The sequence below is a fragment of the Capra hircus genome, chromosome 13 (assembly GCF_001704415.2).
Source record: "Capra hircus breed San Clemente chromosome 13, ASM170441v1, whole genome shotgun sequence".
Lineage (NCBI taxonomy): Eukaryota > Metazoa > Chordata > Mammalia > Artiodactyla > Bovidae > Capra > Capra hircus.
This window is the reverse complement of record NC_030820.1, coordinates 20,573,907-20,598,706: the sequence shown is the minus strand read 5'-3', so window position 1 is coordinate 20,598,706 and position 24,800 is coordinate 20,573,907. Positions and strand designations below refer to the sequence as shown.

The 24,800-nt window shown below is 34.8% G+C and overlaps 1 protein-coding gene across 1 annotated transcript in view; it reads right to left on the bottom strand.

Annotated features, from left to right (window-relative positions):
- The window catches only part of MALRD1 (MAM and LDL receptor class A domain containing 1), a 597,692-nt gene continuing 590,225 nt past the window's right edge, over positions 17,334-24,800 (bottom strand). Inside the window, exons 39-40 of the mRNA XM_005687912.3 lie at positions 20,489-20,564; positions 17,334-17,414 (exon numbers count right to left, since the gene is read on the bottom strand). Of these exons, the coding sequence (XP_005687969.3) occupies positions 17,334-17,414; positions 20,489-20,564 (157 nt within the window). The remainder of the gene's footprint in view (positions 17,415-20,488; positions 20,565-24,800) is intronic.

Here is a 24,800-nt window from a genome sequence, read left to right as displayed (position 1 = left end):
AGATAGTATCAGAATTTCAACACAGAGCCTGAAAAAAAAATCAACATCACCTGTATCTCCAAAATATTTAATTGAACTGTACACTTGACAGCTTAATTCAGTTATAGATTATGAACCTTTGCCTCCCTTTTAGATTTTCTTTTTTTTAATAGTGTTGATAAACTACTGATGTGCTTTCAAGATCAAAAAGCTTGTTTATCAGAGCTGCCTTCCAACAAGTATTTCATGGAGCTATTTTATTGAGTCCAGGGGAAGACTCAGAATGAGAGAATGAATGTTGAGCCACTGAGTGACTGATCTGATATGGCAGAGATTTAGGCCAATAGTCAGGAGCCAAGCATGCAAGATCAGTTTCATAACTATACCTTGTGGCTGAACTTAGATAGGTTAAATCATAAGCCTTATAAAATTAAGATGATATTACCTACTTCAAAGAATGAATTTCCAAGTTTGATGCTACATGGGAAGGCACTTTTAAAGTGCAAAATTACACAAGTTTTAAATTCTAGATTTTCCCTTAACTCCAGTGGATGATTTGTTTCTGATGATCCAAATAACTTAAAAAATGAATAGCAACAGAACTGTCATTTATTGAGGCACTGTGTATATCTTATTTAATTGCCTACTAAAGACTTTATGAGGTAACTAGTATTGAGTAAGTGAGTAAGTGAAGCCTCTCAGTTGTGTCCGACTCTTTGCGACCCCATGGACTGTAGCCTACCAGGCTTCTCCGTCCATGGGATTCTCCAGGCAAGAATACTGGAGTGGGTTAACATTTCATTCTCCAGGGAATCTTCCTGACCCAGTGATCGAACCCGGGTCTCCCTCATTGGAGGCAGAAACTTTAACCTCTGAGCCACCAGGGAAAATAAAGTGAAAGTGAAGTCGCTCAGTCATGTCCGACTCTGTGACCCCATGGACTGTAGCCCACCAGGCTCCTCCATCCATAGGATTTTCCAGGCAAGAGTATTGGAGTGGGTTGTCATCTCCTTTTCCAGAGGATCTTCCTGACCCAGGGATCAAACCCAGGTCTCCCACATTGTAGGCAGACGTTTTACTGTCTGAGCTACCAGGGAACTTCCAACTAGTATTATCTGCATTTAAAAAATGAAATCTAAATAACTCATTAAAAACATAGCACGTGGATTATCTCTTTTCATTTTCTCATTGTCCTGGAGCTAGAAACCCATATTACCTACTGTTTATTAAATTCTTTACTGGGATATCTAGGTTATTCAAATTTAATATGTTTAAATCTAAACTCATTATTGTCCTTCCCAGATCAGGTTCTTTATCTTGCATTCCTAATTTACTTAATTATATCAGTGTCTACTTAGTTCTAAATTGGGAAAGGAGTACATCAAGGCTTTATATTGTCACCCTGCTTATTTAACTTATATGTAGAGTTCAGTTCAGATCAGTCGCTCAGTCATGTCCAACTCATTGCCACCCCATGGACTGCAGCACACCAGGCTTCCCTGTCCATCACTAATTCTCAGAACTTACTCAAACTCATGTCCATCAAGTCAGTGATGCTATCCAACCATCTCTCCATATTTCCTGAAAAACATTATACACATTTAGGAAGGTCAGTGACTCTAAGACTCTCTCTCAAAGAGAGCCAGAAATAGACATGTAATAGTAAAAATGATGAAAGTTGAAGACAATGAGACAGTCTTGGAAGTAGCAAGAGAAAAACTGCTCATAACATTAAAAGGACCCTCAAGAAGATTAAAAACAGAGTCTGGTATGGTATGGTAGAAACAAGGGAAACCAAAATACATTGTTTGGTATAACAGTCAAAGCACTGAAAGAAAAAAACTGTCAGCTAAGAATCTTTTATCCAGAAAATCTATCTTTCAGAAATGAAGTCCAAATAAAGACTTTACCAAAGAAATTGAGAGAATCTATTTCTGGCAAATCTATTTCTAAGTTTTTCCAGAAAGAAATCCTAATTACTTTTTCAAGTGAAAAGCTGGTGACTTCAGATGGTAATTTGAATACGTGAGGAAAAAAAGAGTACCAGAAGACATAATTATGTAGTTGTAAAAAAGAAAATAGATGTACATATTTTTTATTTCCTTATTTTAAATGATTTAAAAAGCAGTTATATAAAATATATACAAAATCTACTCTTGGACTTATAAAGAAATGTGCCAATAACAGCATAAAGGAGGTGAGTGGAAGTAAAGGTATTCTGGGTTAAGAAAAGGACTAGATTGTAGAATAATAATTGTAGCAATGTATTTGGGGGTCTGTAAGATTAACAGACACAATGAGTATAAAAATAATACTTCAATAAAAAGAAAAGAGAACAGAGCTGTATAGGAATAATATTTAGATATAGATGGTAAACCCCAAGCAACTGTCAGAAAAACAACCAACTAAAAAAAATGTAGTGAAAAAAATCATTAGAGAACTTAAAATTAGATAAGTGAGATGAAATGAAAAAATTTCTCAAAGTATATGAACTACTGATGTTGACTCCAAAAAATAAAAGGCAACCTGACTGGACCTATAATATAAAGAGACTGAGGAAATAGTTTCTTTAAAAATCTACACAAAAAAAGTCCAGACCCAGAAGACTTTACCACTAAATGCTAACAAACACTTAAAGAAAAGGAGAACAACCATTCACAAATTCTGAAAATTAGAAGAGGAAAGAACACTTTCCAACTCCTTCTATGAGGCCAGTATTACCCTGACAACAAAGTCAGACAATATCATTATAAGAAAAGAAAAATACAGACCAATATCTCTTATGAACATAGGTTCAAAAACCTTCAACAAACTACTGCTGCTGTTGCTGCTGCTGCTGCTGCTGCTGCTGCTAAGTCACTTCAGTCGTGTCCGACTCTGCGACCCCATAGACGGCAGCCCACCAGGCTTCCCCGTCCCTGGGATTCTCCAGGCAAGAACACTGCTAGCAAACCAAATCTAGCAACATAAAAAAGTATACACTATGGCCAAATGGAATTTATCCCAGGAATGCAGGGCAGATTCATCATTTTGAAAACAGTACATTATATCGATGTAATAAAAAATGAAAGTTACATAGTCATCCCATTAGATGCAGAAACTGCATTTGACAGACCTAATAACTTTTCATAAAAAAGGGATTCAACAAGTTAGGAATAGAAGGGATCATGCTCAACTTGACGAAGGCCACAAAAAGCATAGCTAATATCATAGTTACTAATTAAAACTCTGGACACCTCTAAGAACAGATAAACAAAAAGATACCCTTCCTCACTATTTCTATTCAACATTGTACTGGAGGTTTTAGTAAGGACAATTAGGGCAGGCAAAAGAAATAAAAGCCATCCAGATTGGAAAAGTAAAATTATTTCTATTTGCAGATGACATAACTTTATCTATAGAAAATCCTAAATAATTCACTAAAAAGAATTAGACTTAATAAATAATAAAATAAATAAACAAACTAAAAGAAACAATCAGAACTAATAGACAAGTTGTTGTTCAGTCACTAAGTCATGTCTGACTCTTTGTGACCCCATGGACTGCAGCATGCCAGGCTTCCCTGTCCTCCATTTGCAGAATACATGCTCAGTATACAAACATCAATTTGATTTATATTGCAGTGAACAATTCAAAATGAAAATTTAAAAATCCTTTTATGATAATGTCAGAAAGACTAAAATACTTAGGAATTAATTTAATAAAAGAAGTATAAATCTTATACTCTGAAAACTACAAAGCAATGGTAAAACAAAGAAAATGTAATAATTGGAAAAATTCCTTATTCATGGATCATAATATTTTTATATGGCAAAACTCCCCAAACTTATCTATAGATGCAACACAATCACTATAAAAATTGCAGCTAACTTCCTTATAGAATTTAACAAACTAACTCCAAAATTCACATGGAATTTCTGGACACCCAGGTTTAGCCAAAATAATTTTGAAAACACCAAAAATAGAAGATGCAAACTTTCCTATTTCAGAAGTTATGGCAAAATTTGAGTAAGTGACACAGTGTGGTATTGGTCCAAGGATAGACAGATCAATGGAATAAAATTCAGAGTTCAGGTACAAACATATGGTTTATAGGTTTATAAACCCATATATGGTCAACTGGTTTTCAACAAGGGTGTCAACACTGTTCAATGGGAAAACAATCATGTTGTCAATAAAAATGGCTAGGACAACTGAATATCCATTTGCAAATGGGATTTGGTCCCCTTCCTCATACTCTATATGATAATTTACACAAAGTGGATTAATTGAAATACAGAAACTAAAGCTATAAAAGTCTTGGAAGAAAACACAGAGGTAAACCATCATGACTTTAGATTTGGCAATAGATTATCAGATATTGACTGCTCCAAAAGCAGGGACAAGACAAAAAATAAAGGAATTGAATTTTATCAAAATTAAAAAAAAATGTGCTTCTAATGATGCCATCTGGAAAGTGAAAAGGCAACCACTAAAATGGCAGGAAATACTAGCAAATCATGCCAATATTGCTGACCTCGAGAATGGAACAAGAATACTGAGAAAGAGTTTCTGGCACCTTCATGCCCATTCTAAGGATGAGGTAATGATAACTAACTGCTATATGCCTTTAAAGTCTGCTGGGAGGGGTGGGGGAGCAGGGGGGAAGAAATGTTAGGAGAGCAGCAAACAAGCTGAAGTCCTGATTAGAATAAAAACCCAACACAACAGAAGCATGGCAAAAGAAGAGGCATGCTCATTTTCAGGCATAAATAATTTTTACTTTAGTCTCTGCTAGTCTACATGTGATATCCAGCATTCTATACAAAATTATCAGACAAAAAGCAAAAAGAGCTAATCCATAATTGAGGTAATCAGAAAATCCAGTTTCAAAATGACCAAGATGTTAAAATAATCTGAAAATAGAATTTAAAATAATGATAATTAATAAGAATCTTGCAGAAAATGTTGATAATATATGAACAAATGAAAGATTCAGCAGGCTGAAAGAAAGTATTTAATCAAATGAGAATACTAAAAATAAAATATACAATGACAGACATGGAGAATTCCTTCAATGGGATCATCAGCAGACCAAGCACAACTGAGAAAATAAATTTGCAGGGACAACAATAGAAATTGGCTTCTCTAATAGCTTTACCTGTAATGCAGGAGACCCAGGTTCAATCCCTGGGTCAGGAAGATCCCCTGGAGAAGGAAATGGCAATCCACTCCAGTAGTCTTGCCTGAGAAATTCCATGGACAGAGTACATGCTACAGTTCATGTAGTTGCAAAGAGTCAGACATGACTGAGAAACTAACACACACAATAGAAATTATCCAAAGAGAAACTCAGAGATAAAAACTGTGGTAAAAACCCCAAACAGAATAGAGCATGCATAAACTTCAGGATATTATCAAATGATCTAACATATATGAAACTTTAGTCTTAGAAGAAGAGAGAAAAAATGAGATAGAATAAGAAGATGAAGAGATAATGGCCATAAAATTTTCTAAAACTTATGGGAAAAAAAAGACACAAATCTATGAATCTCAAAGACCCTCTAAAAGAATAAATTCCCCCAAGCACACCCACACATATTAGAGTCAAACAGCTAAAACTCAATGATAAAGAAAAAAATCTGGAAGCAAACAGAAAAAATAAACAAAAGATACATTACACAGAGAGGAACAAAGATGATAATTTTATCTCAAGGTTGACGTGTATTCTAAGCTCTACATAGCAATCACTTGAAAATAATATAATCATTTAAATTCTCATAAATATAATACAAAAATTATATAATCTCTGGAATAAAAAGTGCCCCATATTTTAAAAAAATCTTAATTAATGAAGACTGATGCTCTCTTCTTATAAAACATTTGTTCTAAGTTTAAAGAATATATTTTAATATAAATGTTTAATCCTAAGGTCACTAAACTTCATCTGTTTTCTCTCTAAAAATTAATATATAAAATAACTGGGATTAATCTAGTAAAGACAAGGACAAGGTGGACAATATTTTGTTCTATATATGCTCTCAGCACCATGAAACATAGTAGTAAAAGTTTAAAAGTATTTTTTCTAAGCAACAAGCAATAAGACGAAATCTTTCACTTTCTATTCCTTAACGATGGTAAGAAAGATAATAAACTTGCATAATAAAATCACCTTCCAGGGTATCATGTTTCAAAATAAACCAGAGTGAAGAGCCCAAGGTAATAAAGAGGAATTTTAAATCTGGAACTTTTAATGGTAAGAAATAACACTGTTTATTTGTTCCTAATATGTTTTACTTTGTTTTCATTTACTCTGATATTTTGGATCCAAAACCAGTGGTAAAATAGAATAATAAAACAAAACCAAAAACAGTTGAGTTTTTAATCCTAATATAAGCCTTCTTATTTTTTCAACTTCCAAATTGCATTCATGCTGTAATATGATTGATAGAAACACATCAAGCACTGGCCGTTTTCTTGCATTAACTGAACTACGTTCATTCTAATCTTTGGCTTGGTAATGGTTTATGCACTGCATGCGAATGAGCAGCCACTGGGCTGGTTTTCTGACATCTCCTCCCATCCCCCTTTCTTTCTTTTCCGATCTGCCTCTAGATGCTGCAGTAGATGAAAGCTTTTCAGAAGCAGCAACATGCTCATTGTCTTTCTAGTCATGGTATGATAGAGAGTGACGAAGAGCAACAAGAGTGTTTGGAACAGCTACAATAGTATCTGTTATGCATCAGTCACAGAAGGACGAGCTGAATTGTGCGGAATTGATATGTGCCTATTGTGGAAGCTTTTTATGTAACATCAGATAGAAATAATCATTCTGAGGCAGGCTTTCCTGGGAAAGACATCCTCTCTCTTTTGGACGTGCGTTTTCAGTATGGTAGGTGGTGCTGCGGTTAATGTAAGGCACATCAAATGAGTAATTCAGTTTGGCTGTGGCAATACTAAATGATCAGCCATTGGGATGTATAATACCAAGCATGGAACTGGCACTCTTTTGAATTAGAAATTATCTGTTTTCATATTTATATCTGGCAAGCACCTTAAGTGTAAAGAAATGCAAATGGGTATCTGCCAAATAGGTACCCATGAAGAGCAAAATGTCTAGTGCTCTTGAGAATCTTGAAATTCATTTTCAGGAATCTCTAGGTCATGAAAATCCTACTTGGCACAGGCATAATTTTCTTGTCTTTGTATTTTAAGGCACCAGATACTTTGTACCATTTTCTCCTGCTAACATAATTTTAATTGAAAAATGTTAAATATTTTATTATATTTAACCTTATAATATATCTTGTTATGATTTACTTCATCAAATGACCTTCAAAAAGTGAAATTTCAAGGTCTTTTTCTAATAAAAATTTGCCAGGAGATTCATTTTGTAGAAAGATGTAGAAATTTATTTTAAAAAATAGGGGGATTATTGTAGTCTTATAGGTAATACAAAGACCCATAAATTTTTTAATAGGCACATTATTAAGAATGTAAATCAACCAGTTTTAAATTTATAGTTTCTCTACAAGTTCCTTCTATTTTTCACATGGAAGGGAAAAATCTGCCTCTAGTTTGTCACAGTGGGTTTTCTTGAGGAACAGAACTGTTCAGACAGAGTTTGAACCCAAGAACTGTGCAGACAGAAAGGAGGTCACTAAGAATTTAACCGCTAGAAGCGCCCCCTGTCTTGGCTCAGTTGGGTGGGGGTGGGGAGAGAGAAATTCTTTACATGATGGCCATGCTAAAGCTGTCTTAGATTTGGATAGACAAGCGAGGTTAGCAAAAGAAAGGATTAGGGTCTCCATCTTATGATTTAACATGAACCAGAACGATATGATCTCTCACTGTCTCTTTTTCTCTCTCTCTCTCTAAACACACACACACACACACACACACACACATATCTATATACACCCATCTGTATTCTACATCCATATATCTCTATCTCTACATTGTTCTTAAGAGCCTAACTTGCATCAAAGGTTTCTTCATCCCATCATTGCAAAGTTTTGTATTCAATTGCATGTTGTCTGACATGAGGATAAAATTATATGTGAGCATGAGTATGCTACTTACCTACCTGAACAGAATTCATGTCACTTAAATGGATACATTTCTTCCTTATTTACAGCTGGGAAATAATTATACTAATTTGTGGCACGCTGATATAAATTATCATTCTTGATATTAATGCCATTATAATGTCTAGTTCTATCATAAGTCTGTGTTAATTTGGTACTAAGTAACTTCTACTTCTTGAAAATTGTAATCATGAATAATATTAAGACATTTATTTTATTTATTGTGTTTCCAAATTTAATACAATTTAGTATTTAAAATGTTTACATCTGAAACAAAAGTAAGGCCATATAAAATGATTTTTAAGGAATAATATATTTCCAAATCTTCACCATGAAATGTTTATTATGGAAGTCAGAGTTAAGTGAAATTGTGTTCACTGGGAACAAACAATTTGGTAAAGAGGACTTGTGTTCTTCTAAATTAAATCTATGCAAAATTTGGCAAATATATATTTTTTGTGATTCTTTATTTTAAGGAATTTCAATAACTTCATTCAGTGTTAATTAACCGTCTGTAAGTTTCATTTTTAAAAGTTGCTAAAACTAAAGTTTCTAAAAGTTATCCAAGCTGCTCTTACAGTCTGTTCTCATAGTACAGAATGCTTTCTGAAAATCTATAAAATAATATTTTATATGACTTTAATGATATTTGTTAAAAACTTAACTTTTATTGATATTTTCAACCGCTAATAATGGACAGTATACAGAATGCATCTGTAAACAAGAATGAAGGAATTACTAGAAAGCAGAAAGGATAGATTTTCTAATCCATTCTTCATCTGTAATCATACGTCACTGTCTAAATCAGGATCTGAACTTTACATTCTTATTCTATTATATTCTTAGCCAATTTTTAATGTATTTCCCACACCTATGATCTATGAAAAATGTAACAAAAAACCCTTGCAGATCCCATGTAACAACAGCACTGTTATGGACTGAAAGTTTGTATTCTCCAAAATTCACATGGCAAAGCACTAACTATAACGTAATGGTGTTTGGAGATAAGACTTTGGCAAAGTAATTAGGTTAAGATGAAGTCATGAGGCGTGGGGCCTTGAAAGGAGAGGTTACTTTCACTCTTCTCTTCCCTAACACAAGGAAGCAGTTATGAGATCACACAGAAAAGGTAGCTGCCCAGTATCCAAGAGAAGAGGCCTCAGAATAAAACCTACTTTGCTGGCACATAGATCTTAGACCTCCAGCCTCTAGAAATAAATAAGAAATAACTTTTCTTTTGTTTAAGCAACTCAGTCTAAGGCATTTTTGTTACAGCTGCTCAAGCTGACTAAGGCAAGTTCCAATTTATGCTTCAGTTGGTTTTCTTTTGTTTTTTGCAATAGAAACAGCCTGACCAACTTAAGCAAGATAAAGGGATATATTGGAAGGATAGTAGGGAGCTCTCAAAACTGAACAAAAGAACAATCAGAACATGTGAAGGATTTGAAACAGCATTGCTTTAAATATTGAAGTAAGGGCACCATTTTTGTAGGCATTTCCAAAAGATGCCTCAGCTTCTGTTGCCTTCAGTCCAACTATCTTACATTTTCATATGTCTGCTTAATAGGCAGATTCCCATCAGGGAGAAATTAATTGGCCTGCCTGAGAGTTGGTAAGATTTATTATTCTAGTATATCTATTTTAAATTTATCATACTAGTTTCATTTAAAAATTTTGTTTGTTCAAGACATATATTCAGTTAGCCTTATATATTATTCTTATATCTAACAAACTTGTTATACTATTTATAATGACAATTTTTTCCTCTTCCAATACTTTTATGTATATATATTTTTCTTTTTCATGTCTTATTTTCTCTTTAGGATCACTAGTAAACAGTTCTTTAAAAAACTGGAAGGTGAAGTCAAGTGGGCTTTAGAAAGCATTACTGTGAACAAAGCTAGTGGAGGTGATGGAATTCCAGCTTAGCTATTTCAAATCCTAAAAGACAATGCTGTGAAAATGCTGCACTCAATATGCCAGCAAATTTGGAAAACTCAGCAGTGGCCATAGTACTGGAAAAGGTCAGTTTTCATTCCAAACCCAAAGAAGGGCAATGCCAAAGAATGTTCAGACTACCACACAATTGCACTCATTTCACATGCTAGCAACATAAAGCTCAAAATTCTTCAAGCTAGACTTCAGAAGTACATGAACCGAGAATTTCCAGATGTACAAGCTGGGTTTGGAAAAGGCAGAGGAACTAGAGATCAAATTACCAACATTCATTGGATCCTAGAGAAAGCAAGGGAATTTCAGAAAAACATCTTCCTTGACTATGCTAACCCCTTTGACTGTGTGAATCACAGCAAACTGGAAAATTCTTAAAGAGATTAGGATACCAGATCCCCTTACCTCCCTCCTGAGTAACTTGTATGCAGGTTAGAACCAGACAGTTAGAACCAGACATGGAACAACGTACTGTTTTGAAATTGGGAAAGAAGTATGACAAAGCTGTATATTGTCACCCTGCTTATTTAACTTATATACAGAGTACATATACTTATATATGTACTTATACATATACTTATATGTATATAAGTATATGTATATACTTATATGTATATAAGTATGTACATATGTATATGTACATATACTTATATACAGTGTATATACTTATATACAGAAATGCGGGGCTGGATGAAGCACAAGCTGGAATCAAGATTGCCTGGAGAAATACCAATAATCTCAGAAATGCAGATAATACTACTCTAATGGCAGAAAGTGAATAGGAACTAAAGAGGTTCTTGATGAGCGTTAAAGAGGAGAGTGAAAAAGCTGACATAAAACTCAACATTCAAAAAACTAAGATTATGGCATCCAGTTCCATCACTTCATGGCAAATAGAAGGGGGAAAAGTGGAAATAGTGATAGATTTTCTTTTCTTGGGCTCCACAATCACTGTGGACGTTGACTGCAGCCATGAAATTAAAAGATGCTTGCTCCTTGGAAGGAAAGCTATAACAAACCTAGACAGCATATTCAAAAGCAGAGACATCACTTGCCAACAAATGTCTGTATAGTCAAAGCTATAGTTTCTTCAGTAGTCATGTACAGATGTGAGAGATGAACCATAAAGAAGGCTAAGCACTGAAGAATTGATGCTTTCCAATTGTGGTGCTGGAAAAGACTCTTGAGAGTCCCTTGGACTGCAAGATCAAAGCAGTCACTCTTAAAGGAAATCAACTCTGATTACTCATTGGAATCACTGATGCTGAAACTAAAGCTCCAGTACTACCTGATGCAAAGAGCTGACTCACTGAAACAGACCCTGATGCTGGGAAAGATGAAGTCAAAAGGAAAAGGGGCGACAGTGAATGAGATGATTAGATAGCATCACTGACATGAGTTTGAGCAAGCTCCAGGAGATAGTGAAGAACAGGAAAGTCTGGTGTGCTGCAGTACATGGGGTTGCAAAGAGTAGGATACACTTTAGCAACTAACCACCACCAACGTCTTATTTTCCCACTGGGATCACTAGTAAACAGAGTAAAAAAAAAAAAAGCTAGAGAGAGAAACAAAGTTTCCTATTCTTGATCTTTTATTATGCTGGCATTTTTTCATTGGCTCCAAATTATATATTGACTACAGAGATAATGCTAATTTCCTCAGCTGATTTCTTAGTAACACAGCTTTAGGCAAATATTATAAAACTCTAAGGAAGCTGTCTTGAAAGTGGCTAAAACCAGGCCTATAGAAATAAATTTTTTTAAATTTAGAAAAATAAAAACCTCTCTATTATTGCTTCCACATTCTAGAGAAGAAAATGTGTTCTTTACTCTCTCAGCATGTTTAATGACATGTATCTGTGAATTTTTGAGTGGATCCTTAAGTATCATAATCATTCATTTATGCTTTTATTTATTTGCATACTTAACTGATTCATAGTTATAGAGTTTTTTAATTCAAGATATGGCATATAACTAGTTTCACTGAAATTTCACAAAGTGGGTGCTTGTAGAAAGTGGTGCTTTTTCACTTCTAATTAAAGAGCAAGTTCTTGAATTTAATGATTACTTATTTTAGAGATTGAACCCTTGTGTTGGTTTTCTAGACACATCAGCAATGAAACTCCAAGCATTTTGAAGGCTGATACAAAAAAAAGCAGAATAACATTAAGACTCACAAAGCAAGACTTCCCTGGTAGTCCAGTGGCTCCCAATGCAGGGGGCCCGAGTTCAATCCCTAGTCAGAGAAATAGAAGCCACGTGATACAACCAAGAGTCTGCATACCACATGTAAAAGATCTCTGGAGCCACAACTAAAACCCGCCGCAGCCAGAGAAAAGACTCACAAAGCTTTCATTGTTCACAGTGAAATATATACTTGAAATCTTATTTTTTAAAAGACTTTTTGGAAAACAAACTCAAAGTCCTTTTATGGATTTTCCCTGGTGTTTATTTTTAAGAATAAAGTTTAAGACTGCTTGTTGCAGAAGACAGTGCCATGAATATCGTAGTTGGTTTATCTAAAGTACATGCCCTTAAATGAAAAATACAAGGCAGTTATTATTTAAAGGATTCATGAATCTTCAGTTCTCGGTGTGACAAATGTGAAAAATGACTGACAGTTAAGAAGATGAAAAGGGAAAAGCAAATTCTTACACGGTTTTTTCAAAATGCCATCTAAATGCAGAAAAAATAGGCAAAGATGATATGAGTATAATATGTTATATGCCAAGAAAGCACTGTTAAAATATGCTACTTTATCACACATATTTGGTAGTTTGCTTACAGCTAAACATGTTTTGTCTTATTTAAAACTTATTATGCTAAAATCGGGCTGCTTCTAGTTAAAATACATATACCAGTAAATATTTTCAGTGCTTAGCAGATTTATAGAGATTACTGCTGTGCTATTTATAGGGAAATATTTCAAAGCTGTTCTAAGCCACTGCTGTTGGAGAGACCTTCATGGGATGATGGAAATGTACTCTGTGTTGACCAAAACAATTGTCACAAGCCACATGTGGCTATTGAGCACTTGGAACATGGCTAGTACAACAAAAGACACACATTTGCAGTTAATTTTGGCTAATTTAAATTTCATATTAAATATCCACATGTGGCTAATATAATATACACATATTTCCACGTTTGTGATTTTAAAACACATAAAATAAGAACAGTATTTGGCAGATGATTAGTACTTATCAGTTTGTTATTAATGTTGCTATTGGCTTAAAGTATATTTTGGGAAAGAGCAGGTTGGTCACATGAATCCAATTAACAATAAGATGTTGTCTTAAATATGTGTGCACTCAAAGCCCTAAGAATCTATTAGCACTACTCATTGGTATCCATTCTCCTGACATCTACCAGCTTAAAAAAAAAAAACTTTCAACAGATTCTCTTTCTTTTGTGAAATTTTAGATGATTTAAAGCTGAGTTATGTTATTTGTGGGCTCTCTATACTTCCTGTTGTCCCTCTTTTTTTTTTTTTTTTTTGCTCTCTTTTTTTCTTTTAAAAATCACAATGATGCAAATTTGGACTTATATCAGAAAGTTTTCAGTATGCAAATAAAAATAAAATTTTTATGTCTAAATCTTGCATTAAATTATGAAAACAACATAAACATTTCTACCTCTTCTACTTACTGGATAAGAAAAATCAGTTTCATTCTTTTAGCTCCACAGAACTGCATATGTATTCGTTGCTGCTGCTGCTGCTAAGTTGCATCAGTTGTGTCCGACTCTGTGCAACCCCATAGACGGCAGCCCACCAGGCTCCCCTGGCCCTGGGATTCTCCAGGCAAGAACACTTGAATGGGTTCCCATTTCCTTCTCCAATGCATGAAAGTAAAAAGTGAAAGTGAAGTTGCTCAGTCGTGTCTGACTCTTCCTGACCCCATGGACTGTAGCCCACCAGGCTCCTCCATCCATGGGATTTTCCAGGCAAGAGTACTGGAGTGGGTTGCCATTTCCTTCTCTATGTATTTGTTAAGACTTCACAAATATTTGACTTATACATTTTAAGGTGTGTTTAACTTGCTCCTGAAGAAAGTTTTACATACTTTTAAGAATATCTTAACTTCTAGTCTCTGTAGATTTTCTAGTCTCTGTCATTAGTCTCAGTCAGAAGCTACATATATGTCAGGAGTTTCCTTGATACTCCAAAGAAACAAGCCAATTTAAATTGGACAGTCATTTTTATTATCTCTTTTGCACTTTCGTTATATTTTTCATGTAGTAGCTTTGAGACCTTTACTAAAACTATACCTGAATTTTAATTCACTGCTTCTTTAGGAAGTTAGATAAAAATACTGAATATATCTGGATGATATTTTTAAGCTAAAATAAATGCAACTTCTAAAAACGTATATGTCCCACAGTGCCATGAACCAAAGAGTAAAGAACAACAATTCAACAATAAGAATGGCAACTGATCCTCTCCTGTATGATTTTTTTCCTAAGTTCAGAAATTTTGGTGTTAGTTGGAAAGCAGCACTTAGAAAAAGATATTCATAGAGAGCAAAACAAGACTGCAGTTTATGGGATTCAAAAATTAATTTCCATAAAATTTGAGATTAATTTTATTGTAAGCTTAATGAAAAGTAATATTTCTCTCTACTGTGTACTCTCACAAAGGGAACTATGTTGGTAGTAGAATTTACATGGGGCTCAGAAATGGCAACCCACTCCAGTGTTCTTGCCTGGAGAATCCCAGGGATGGGGGAGCCTGGTAGGCTGCCATCTATGGGGTCACAGAGTCGGACACGACTGAAGTGACTTAGCAGCAGCAGCAGCAGCAGCAGCAGCAGCAGCAGCAGCAGCAGCAATGTCCCAAACATAGCCTGAGGATTGAAACTTGTGAACAAGAATCCTTGCTGAAGCCATAGAGCTGTCACAAGAGCTACTGAAGCCACATACTGCAATTACTGAAGCCCATGAGCCTAGAGCCCATGCTTCTCAACAAGAGAAGCCACTGCAATGAGAAGCTATTGTAGTACAACTAGAGAGTAGCCCCTGCTTATTGCAACTAGAGAAAGACTTCATGCAGCAATGAGGACCTAGCGCAGCCGAAAATAAATAAATTTAAAATAAAACTTTTAAAGAATAACAACACAAAGAGATGCCCTAGTTCCCAATTTCCTGATTTGTTGGCTAAAAATTGCCACATTATTTAAGCCATTTCAGTACGGAAGTTTTCAGTTACTTACAGCCCCAAATGTCATAAAAAACCCCCAATACTTTAAAGATGATACTGCATTTAAGTTATTTTAAAATATTGGCTATAATTCCTTGTGTTGTGCATCCTTGCTTATTTATGTCACCGATAGTAGTTTGTATCTCTTAATCCTCCACCTGCTTCTTACCCCTCCCTTCTGCCCTCTCTCTTGCTGGAAACCACCAGTTTGTTCTTTCTACCTGTGACGGTTTTTTTGTTTTTGTTTTTGTGTGTTTTTTGTTGTTGTTGTTGTTTTTATATCCATTGGTTTGTCTTATTTTTTAGATTCCACATATAAGTGATAACATGGAATATTTGTCTGTCTGACTTATTTCACTAAGTATAATACCCTCCATCCACATTGTTGCAAATATAGAATCTCATTTTGGGGGGGCTAAGTAATATATATATATACACACATATTCACACCTCATATCTTCTTTATCCACTCATCTGTTGATGGACACTTAAGTTGCTTCCATATCTTAGCTATTATAAATAATGCTGCTGTGAATGCTGGGGTACATATGAAACACCAAGTTTCAAATTAGTGTTTTCATTTTCTTTGGACATATACCCAGGAGTGGGATCACTGGATCAAATGGTAGTTCCATTTTCAGTTTTTTGAGGAACCCCCCCATACTGTTTTCCATAGTGACTGCACCAATTTACATTCCTACCAACAGTGTATTAGGGTTCCTTTTCTACACATCCTTGCCAACATTTGTTACTTGTAGACTTTTTTGATGATAGCCATTTTGATAGGTGTGACGTGATGTCTCATTGGGGTTTCCATTTGCATTTCTCTGATGATTACTGACGTCGAGCATCTTTTCTTGTTCCTGTTGGCCATCTGTATTCTTCCTAGGAAAAATGTCTATTCAGGTCTTCTGCCCATTTTTTAAATTGCATGGTTTTTTTTTTTTGATATTGAGTTGTATGAGCTGTTTATATTTTTTAGATATTAACCCCTTATTTGTTATGCCCTTTGCAAATATTTACCATTCAGTAGATTGTCTTTTCATTCTGTCAGTGGTTTCCTTTGTTGTGCAAAAGTTTTTAAGTTTAATTAGGTTCTATTTGTTTATTTTTGCTTTTTGTTTTTTTTTTTTTTGCCTTATGAGACAGATCCAAAAAATATTGCTATGATTTACATAAGCTTGCCTATGTTCTCTACAAGGAGTTTTATGGTTTTAGGTCTTACATTTAGTTCTTTAATCCATTTTGAGTTTATTTTTGTATATAGTGTGAGAAGATGTTCTAATTCAATTCTTTTATAAGCAGTTGTTCAGTTTTCCCAGAACCACTTACAGAAGAGACTGTCTTTTCTTCACTGTATATTTTTGCTTCCTTTGTTGCAGATTAATTGACCATAAGCATGCAGGTTTATTTCTGGGTTCTCTATTCTTTTTAGAAAAACAATGCTTCTTAACATATATTTTAGCATTATTTTTATATCTATGTAAAGATAGATGTTAAATGATGATTTGAATGAAGGAAAGTTCAAGATGATAATTTATCATATTTTTTCCCCAAATACAGAAATACCTTTTATTCATGGTTATGTTGATTAGGATTACTATATTTGTCCACCCACTCCTGCTGGTTTGCAGTCAGTTCAACTTTATTTCTAAGCTCAATGGAATATAAATAAGCATCTTAAAACTTCTTTATATTCAGGATCTGAAACAATTTGATTCATCCTTAAAAAAATAACTATAATAAAGTCAAAAGAAAACAAGAAACTTAAGTGGGACATTTTATTAAAATATTCAGATATATAATGAAGATAAAGTTCTAATTCAGATTCCATGAAAACATTCAAAATATTCTATAAGAAAATTTATTTGTAACTGTAATAATTAGAGTGGTATTCAAAATCCCTTCCAGTTTTACTATTGAATAAGATGAGTTTCTATCAGATTTCACAGACTGGATATGAGATCAGATTTAATCCTTTTGTTTTCTTTCTTTTTTTTTTTTTTCCTTTTGCCATGCCATGCAGCATGTGGGATCTTAGTTCTGTGACCAGGGATCAAACCTGTGCCCTCTGCAGAAGAAGCACAGAGTATTAGCCACTGGACCACCAGGGAAGTCCCAGTCTTGATGATCTTGATGGCACTATTTGAGACGATTAGATATAGTCTCCAGTCTTCCTGATACTGTGTCATATAACGGATTTGAGAAGGAGTATATAGAACTCTAAAGAAAAACACATCGAAAGAGTTATGATTTTAGACTTTAAAATAAGAGACTTTTCCAGATCATGCAGAATGCAGTGAGTTTTTAATGGATTTTCAATGGAGTAATAACTAGTGCATCTGTGACTCCTACTTCAACACCTCAGCCCATACTGCCTGAACCACTGACAAGCCTCTTCTTGGTGTGTGCCCAGCACGCCTCATCCTCACCTCTAGTGCGATGGGGGAATGCAGTGGCCAGGATCTTGACTGCTTCTTTCTATGGCACTGTTTTTAAGTTTGTTACTTTAATTATAGTTAGTTTAAATAAAACTAAATAAAAATATTTACAAAAAACAATAGCCAAACAGCTTTCAGCTGGGAGAATTATATTTTGCAGTATATATTAAAAAATCTAAAACATGGAAAGTTGTATAGGACAACCAACATGATTTCCTCAGCAAGTAAATTGCAAGGGGAAAATAGAAAACAAAATCTAGAGATTAAAAGAGACTAGAGACATGCCTGGAGAAGGCAATGGCAACCCACTCCAGTACTCTTGCCTGGAAAATCCCATGGACGGAGGAGCCTGGTAGGCTGCAGTCCATGGGGACGCTAAGAGTTGGAAATGACTAAGCGACTTCACTTTGACTTTTCACTTTCATGCACGGGAGGAAGAAATGGCAACCCACTCCAGTGTTCTTGCCTGGAGAATCTCAGGGACGGAGGAGCCTGGTAGGCTGCCGTCTATGGGGTTGCACAGAGTCGGACACGACTGAAGCAACTTAGCAGTAGCAGCAGCAGCAGCAGAAACATGTCTAACAATTTGAATGCACATAAATTATATGGATACTGATTTTAAAAATATAGCAACAACAACAAAGTACAACCCCTCACACACACTTATTTATGAGACAAATGGGATACAGTGATGGAATCTTTGATTGTGTCACAGAATTTCTGTTAAATGTTTGCAAGTGATACTGTGATTATATATATATTTTAATATATTTATCCTAGTATAACTGAAGCATTTACAAATAAAATTAAATGATACTGGAATTTGCTTAAAAACACTCTGGTTGACACAAAGAGTGAATTGTAATGTAAACTATGGACTCTGGGTGATAATAACATGTCAATGTAGGTTCATCAGTTGTAAGAAATTAACCACTCTTGTTGGAGATGTTGATAATGGGAAAGGCTATGCATGTGTGGGGACACAGGATATACGGAAAATCCATGTACCTTCTGTCCTGAACCTGAAATTTCTCAAAGAAAATAAACTCTATTCTTAAAAATATCACCACCATTCTGGTGGGTGGAGGGAATGGGTGGTAGCAGAGGTGAAACAAGAATAACCATGGGTTGATCATTTTAGACATTGGCTGATGGGTCCGTGGTTTTCAATATACTATCTTCTAAATTTGTATATCAGAATATGAGAATTTTTTCTAAGAATGGTCATAAGAGCATTTTCTGAGAAGTCTACTTCTCTGTTATGTCAGGAAAGGTGCAGTTTGTTTAATTAATACAAAGTTATTTGTTTCTGAAACAACAGAAATTAAAAAAGCAATAAAAGTTGAGAGCTATGACAGGATTTCTTCTCTAGCCATTCTTAATGGGAGGAAACAACATGAAAGAGGAATGATTAATAAAAAATCTCAAATTTAAAACATTTTATTTCCTTACATCCTTTGTAACTTTCAGATTCTAAAACTTAAACTAAGCTAAAGACTAAAAAGATTAAATTTTATTTTCTTTAGTAAAAATAAAAATATGTTCACATTATACCTTCCTACTTTGTCAAGAAGATACATTACTTTGTTTTTTATTTATTAATATTATCCATTAAGTAGAACTATGTTTTCATTTTTGCTCTGTGACCTAATTGACTTGAAATCAAGTTAATTCTGTATTCTTAGGTATATCTTACTTATTTTCATTTCTAACATAACCACACACAAAGAGTGTACTATGTCATTAATGAAGATGTAATGCCCTTAATTTCTCCCTTCCTCTTCTAAGTTATAACGTAAAGTGAAAGTCGCTCAGTTGTGTCTGACTCTGCAACACCACGGACTATACAGTCCATGGGATTCTCCAGGCCAGAATACTAGAGTGGGTAGCCTTTCCCTTCTCCAGGGGATCTTCTCAACCCAGGGACTGAACCCAGATCTCCACATTGCAGGCTGGATTGTTTACTAGCTGAGCCACAAGGGAAGCCCAAGTTATCAGGTAACAGAAATTTAAAAAGTCAAGCGTTTTGTTAGACTTTGACTACATAACTCAAATATGCTGGAAACCACCTCTGCTACTTAATTTTAGTAACAGTGATAACTGTTTGTGACTGACTTTCATTAAAAAGGAAAACTGGTTTTCTAACATATGCTCACTTTGACAACAAAATTAATAAAATTAACAATATTTCTAAAATCAGATGTAAGGAAGCTTTCACACAGATGTGATGTGTCATAGCTAATCCTGTTTTATACCCAAATGGATGCTCATATTACATACTTAAGAAAGGGATGAGAGGGATTTTACTTGACATTTTCTCTCCAGCCTATTCCATATTGCACTTATAAGGAGTAGCCATTAAAAAGGCCAAGAAAGATGCAACGCTTCAGTTTCTCCTTTCTCTGTCTAAATTATCAGGTAACAGCCCTCACAGCCCACACCTGAATTGAAAGAAAGCACAGAATGCTATCGTCCCTTTTGTGTTTGGGAATGAAATATGAAGAAGAGTCCATGAAGAGTTACTGTGAGGAGACGACTAATACTCTGTTAGTTAAACTGATATTTTCCAGAGTTGTTCTTTCTCAGTATGAACAATGACCACAAAGCCATTTAACAGTGAACTTCTATAAGCAGATTGAAACCGTCCTGAAATGGAAAATTCTCACTGCATATTTAGAGAGAATTAAAATCCTTCCCATCTCATCTCTCTGGTGGAGAAATAAGTCCACTAAACACATCTCTTAACCATGATATGGGAACATGTCCAGACAACACTCTGTGTGTGTGTATGTGTGTGCATGTGCAAGTGCTTGTGTTTTCACTTCTGAGACAATACAGTTTATCATTGCCACTTACCTCTGTTTTCTCTGAGTTGCTCCAGTTCCCATAAATTGGATTAACAAATGCATGGTTAATACTTCTTTTAGTTTTCCTTAAAGCACACAAGGCCACAAAAAGGAAAGTAAGTATCGAAATTCAGCACAGGATATTTTCAGATTGTTATCTGATAGAAATCTTTGGAAGACACATTGTCTAACCAGTGAACTTATTTTTATGAAGGTATTTCCATAAGTAAAGACTACTTTGTAGGACACCAAGGCAACCACATCTTGGAAGGCAAACATAATGTGATGTCTGAAAAGTTAGATCCAAAAAAATCCAAGCATATAAAAAAGTTGTTCTTAATTTCTTAAATATTACTAAAATAATACAAAAGATACAACATTAGAAAGAATAATGTAATGTAAAGCTGAACTGGTTATAAGGAAAGACCACCGTGAAGTCCCATAGATTCCAAAGTGCCAAGCCCACCACAATCTGAGGACTATTTTCCATGACCTTGTTTGTCGTAATGATGTGTACATAGCATATGAGTGAAAGTATTTAACATTTTAAACAGCAAGTTTAAATAGGAACATTTTGAAGAGAACTTTATGTTAGTATTTCCTTTCAGGAGTCATAAAGAAGCATGTCCTTGATAATCTCACATATTAGTTTATATCTGCATAATTGACTCAGATTAACTGAGCTCCTAAATGATCATTCCTTTTTATATTTTGGTTACTTAAGAGTCAATAGATTTATTAGAAGACAACTAGCCCTGGGATAGTTGGTCACAACTGATGAAGAAACAAATGCTCATCACAGGAACAAAATAAATATAACCAGATAACTAAATACACGCTATTGAAGATATAAGGAAAATTGCATATATGCACACATTCACATACATATACACACAGTGGAGAATGGAAGACCAATTCCAGTATGATTGCCAGGGTCTTAAGAAGGCAGCCAGGAAGAAAAAATTATATGTGCTGTGTTTAGTTGCTCAATTATGTCTGACTCTTTGTGACCTCCATGGACAGTAGCCTGCTATGCTCCTCTGTCCATGGGAATCTTCAGGCAAGTATACTGGAGTGAGTTGCCCTGCCATCCTCCAGGGGATCTTCTCAACCCAGGGATTAAACCCAGTTCTCCCACATTGCAGGTAGATTCTTTACTGTCTGAGCCACCAGGGAGCCCAAAAGGCATGGAAATTTTGCTTAATCAGAGTATAATGACAATTAATACTTGTCAATAATGTACCTTTATATTCCGAAAGAAAAGGGCGTAAAGAGTAAGTCTTACTGATTCCCTCTTTGATAATATATTGTCAGAGGTGTGACCTCTTATTTCATCTACCAAACCACACGGTCCTCTTCTAAAAAGTAACAGGATTAATGAACCCAACAGCATAATCTGGGTAACTGTGTCTGGCTGGCAATACATTCTCCCTGTGGATTCAGTGTTTTCTTAGATTCCTGACCTCTACTGTTTCTAAATGTTCAGTAGCTTAACCAGATCACCTTTGAGTTATAGGTGAAGAGGGTTGTAGCAGCCATTTTTGTGTTATTTTGTGGGAAAAAAACAGATATACTTTAAAATGATGAAGGAACAATTACTTAACCACTAATTGAAAATGTACAGTTGCTATAATTATTAATGAAAATGAATAAGTGGAGTTTGATTCTTTGCCTTTTCTCTCTCCAAGACCAGTCAAGGTTGTTTTCAGAGCACTAATCTCAATAAGTGGCAGAGTTAGGGCATGATGGGGCTGCTCTTAAAACTGAGACTGGGTAGGAAGTGAAGCGGTGTTTTGAAATGTGTCAAATGTGAAAGCAGAAGCTGGTACAGGAGAGACTGAGGATTAAAACAAGATGGAAATTAGGAGCTAGGTAAATATGGGACAGCCACAAACACCAACAACTGAGAAAAATTCTTGGCTGAAATCAGGCATGAAATCAGAAAGCAGGAGGAAACCCAAACCATAAGACCAGACAGGACAGATGGTCCAAAGACTGGGCAGGCAACCAGGAACTGAAGAGACAGGCTTTGCTGTCAGTGGGATAGAAGTGAGGCACAAGCAACGCAAAAGATTTTGGTACGAGATGATTATTTTTGGCTTTGAACTGCTAAGACTCCAGATGACCTAAACCACTATTGGCAAGCAGAAGTCAAGTAAATTGATCAATTTTCCAACCCTATTATTACTATGGCTTCAGCTATAGAAGATACTTTTCTTCTGAAAGGATTTTAAGTCTTAAATAATTTTCTGTTAAAATGAAGTGACCAGCCTTTGGGGTGGGTGAGTATAAAGAAAGAAGAGGGATACATTAAGTGTAAGGATATGGACCATAATAAAAGAAGAAAGGGTCACAGTATGAGTAGTGGGAGGTAAGCAAATTATGTTAACTTCAAATTATGTTTATTGACAATTTCAAACTTTTAATTTTTCCCAGATCAAGGGTTGTTTCCCAATATGGAAAATCTGAGAATTGTTGGGCTTAATTTTTAATGTCTTTCCTATTTAAGAAGTAAAAACATACCCACTACCCATAGATACCTCAGTTAAGTACATTTCAAGTGTCAGCTCCATAGAATTACTATTTCAAGCTCCATGATATAATTTTCCACCTTCATCAGTTATATATGTTTGATATTCAAACATAAACAATTTTACTTAAAATGACAAATCCTGCTACAAGGGACATAAAATGTTTGATTATGATGTTTTCTGCAAGTCCTAACACTGTATGGTACAATGTTAAGTCTGCATGAGGCTAAAAAATGCTGTGTTTAACTTACTGTATCTGTCATTATTAGGCAGACAGCTCTTTAAGAGCTAAGGTTTCGAAGAATGGAAACACCTCTGGGAATCAGAAAGGCATTGATTTAGAAGTTTAGAGTAGATAAAAGGAAACGGTTGAATCACATGCATTCTCCTCCCCTGACTTAACAGGCATTCACAAAAATTACTATTAAGCTCTGGCTACACCCAGTGTGTGCAGGCACTGTATAAGGTGGTGTTCTGAGGAAGCTAAACAGAGATATGTTAGTGCAGAACTAGGATAAGTCTGATACAAGTTTCTAATTTAAATATAGTGAGCATATGGATATCACCACAGGAACTGACTTCATGGCTTATTAACTAACAAAATTGTTTCAGTGTTGATTAAAAACATGAAAGTAGTTATAATAGATATCTGAAAATATTTTAGATGGGCAATGAAGAAAAACAAAAAATAAATTCCTGTATGTTGCATCCATTAAACATGACTTTCAGGTAAATGCTTATTTTATACCTTTTAACCACCTTATTAAATTACAATTGACACACCCTACAAGTCACTCATTTAAAGAATATAATTCAAAGTTTTCTAGGAATATTAATTGTATTAATTTTAAAATATGGTAGATATATGTATATAACAAAATTTGCCATTTTAGCCATTTTTTAAGAGTGTACAATTCAGCATTAACTGCATTCACAGTGTTGGGCACTATTTCATTTTCTCAGTGAAATGAACATCTTTGATGAAGTCCAGTTTATCTATATATATATTTTTTTGTTTCCTTTACTTTTGGTATCATATCTAAGATGGCATTGCCAAATCTCAGATCATGAAGTTTTACTCCTATGATTTCCCCTAAATATTTGCTGGTTTTAGCTCTTATTTGCTTCAATATTGAAGTCTTTGATCCATTTCGAGTTAATTTTTATGCATGGTATGAGGTAGGAGTTCACATCCATCCCTTTGTATGCAGAAATCCAGTTGCCCTGGCACCATCTGTTGAAAAGACTGTTCTTTCTCTATTGAATGGACTTGTCAAAACTCAACTGGTCATAGATGTATGGGTTTATACTTTGATTAATTCTAATCCATTGGTCTCCACTTATATTCACATGCTAATACCACACAGTTTCATTTCCTGTGGCTTTGTGGTAAGCTTTGAAATCAGGATGTGAGTTCTCCAAGTCCATCCTTTATCAATATTGTTTTAGCTCTTTGGTGCCCTTGTAATTCCATTCTAATTTGAGGATAAGTTTTATATTTCTGCCAAAAAAAAAAAAAAAGCTGCTGGAGTTTTAATGGGTACTGTGTTGAATCTGTAGATTGCTTTGTGTAGTACTGATATCTTGACAATAACAAATCTTTCTATCTATAAACTCAAAATGTCTTTTTACTTACTTAGGTTTTCTTTAATTTCTTTCAGTAATGCTTTGAAATTTTAAGTGTAGAAATCTTTCACTTCCCTGGTTAAATTTATTCCCAGGTATTTTACTCTCTTATATGCTAGTGTCAATGTGATTATTTCCTTAATTTCTTTTTCTGATTGTTCACTG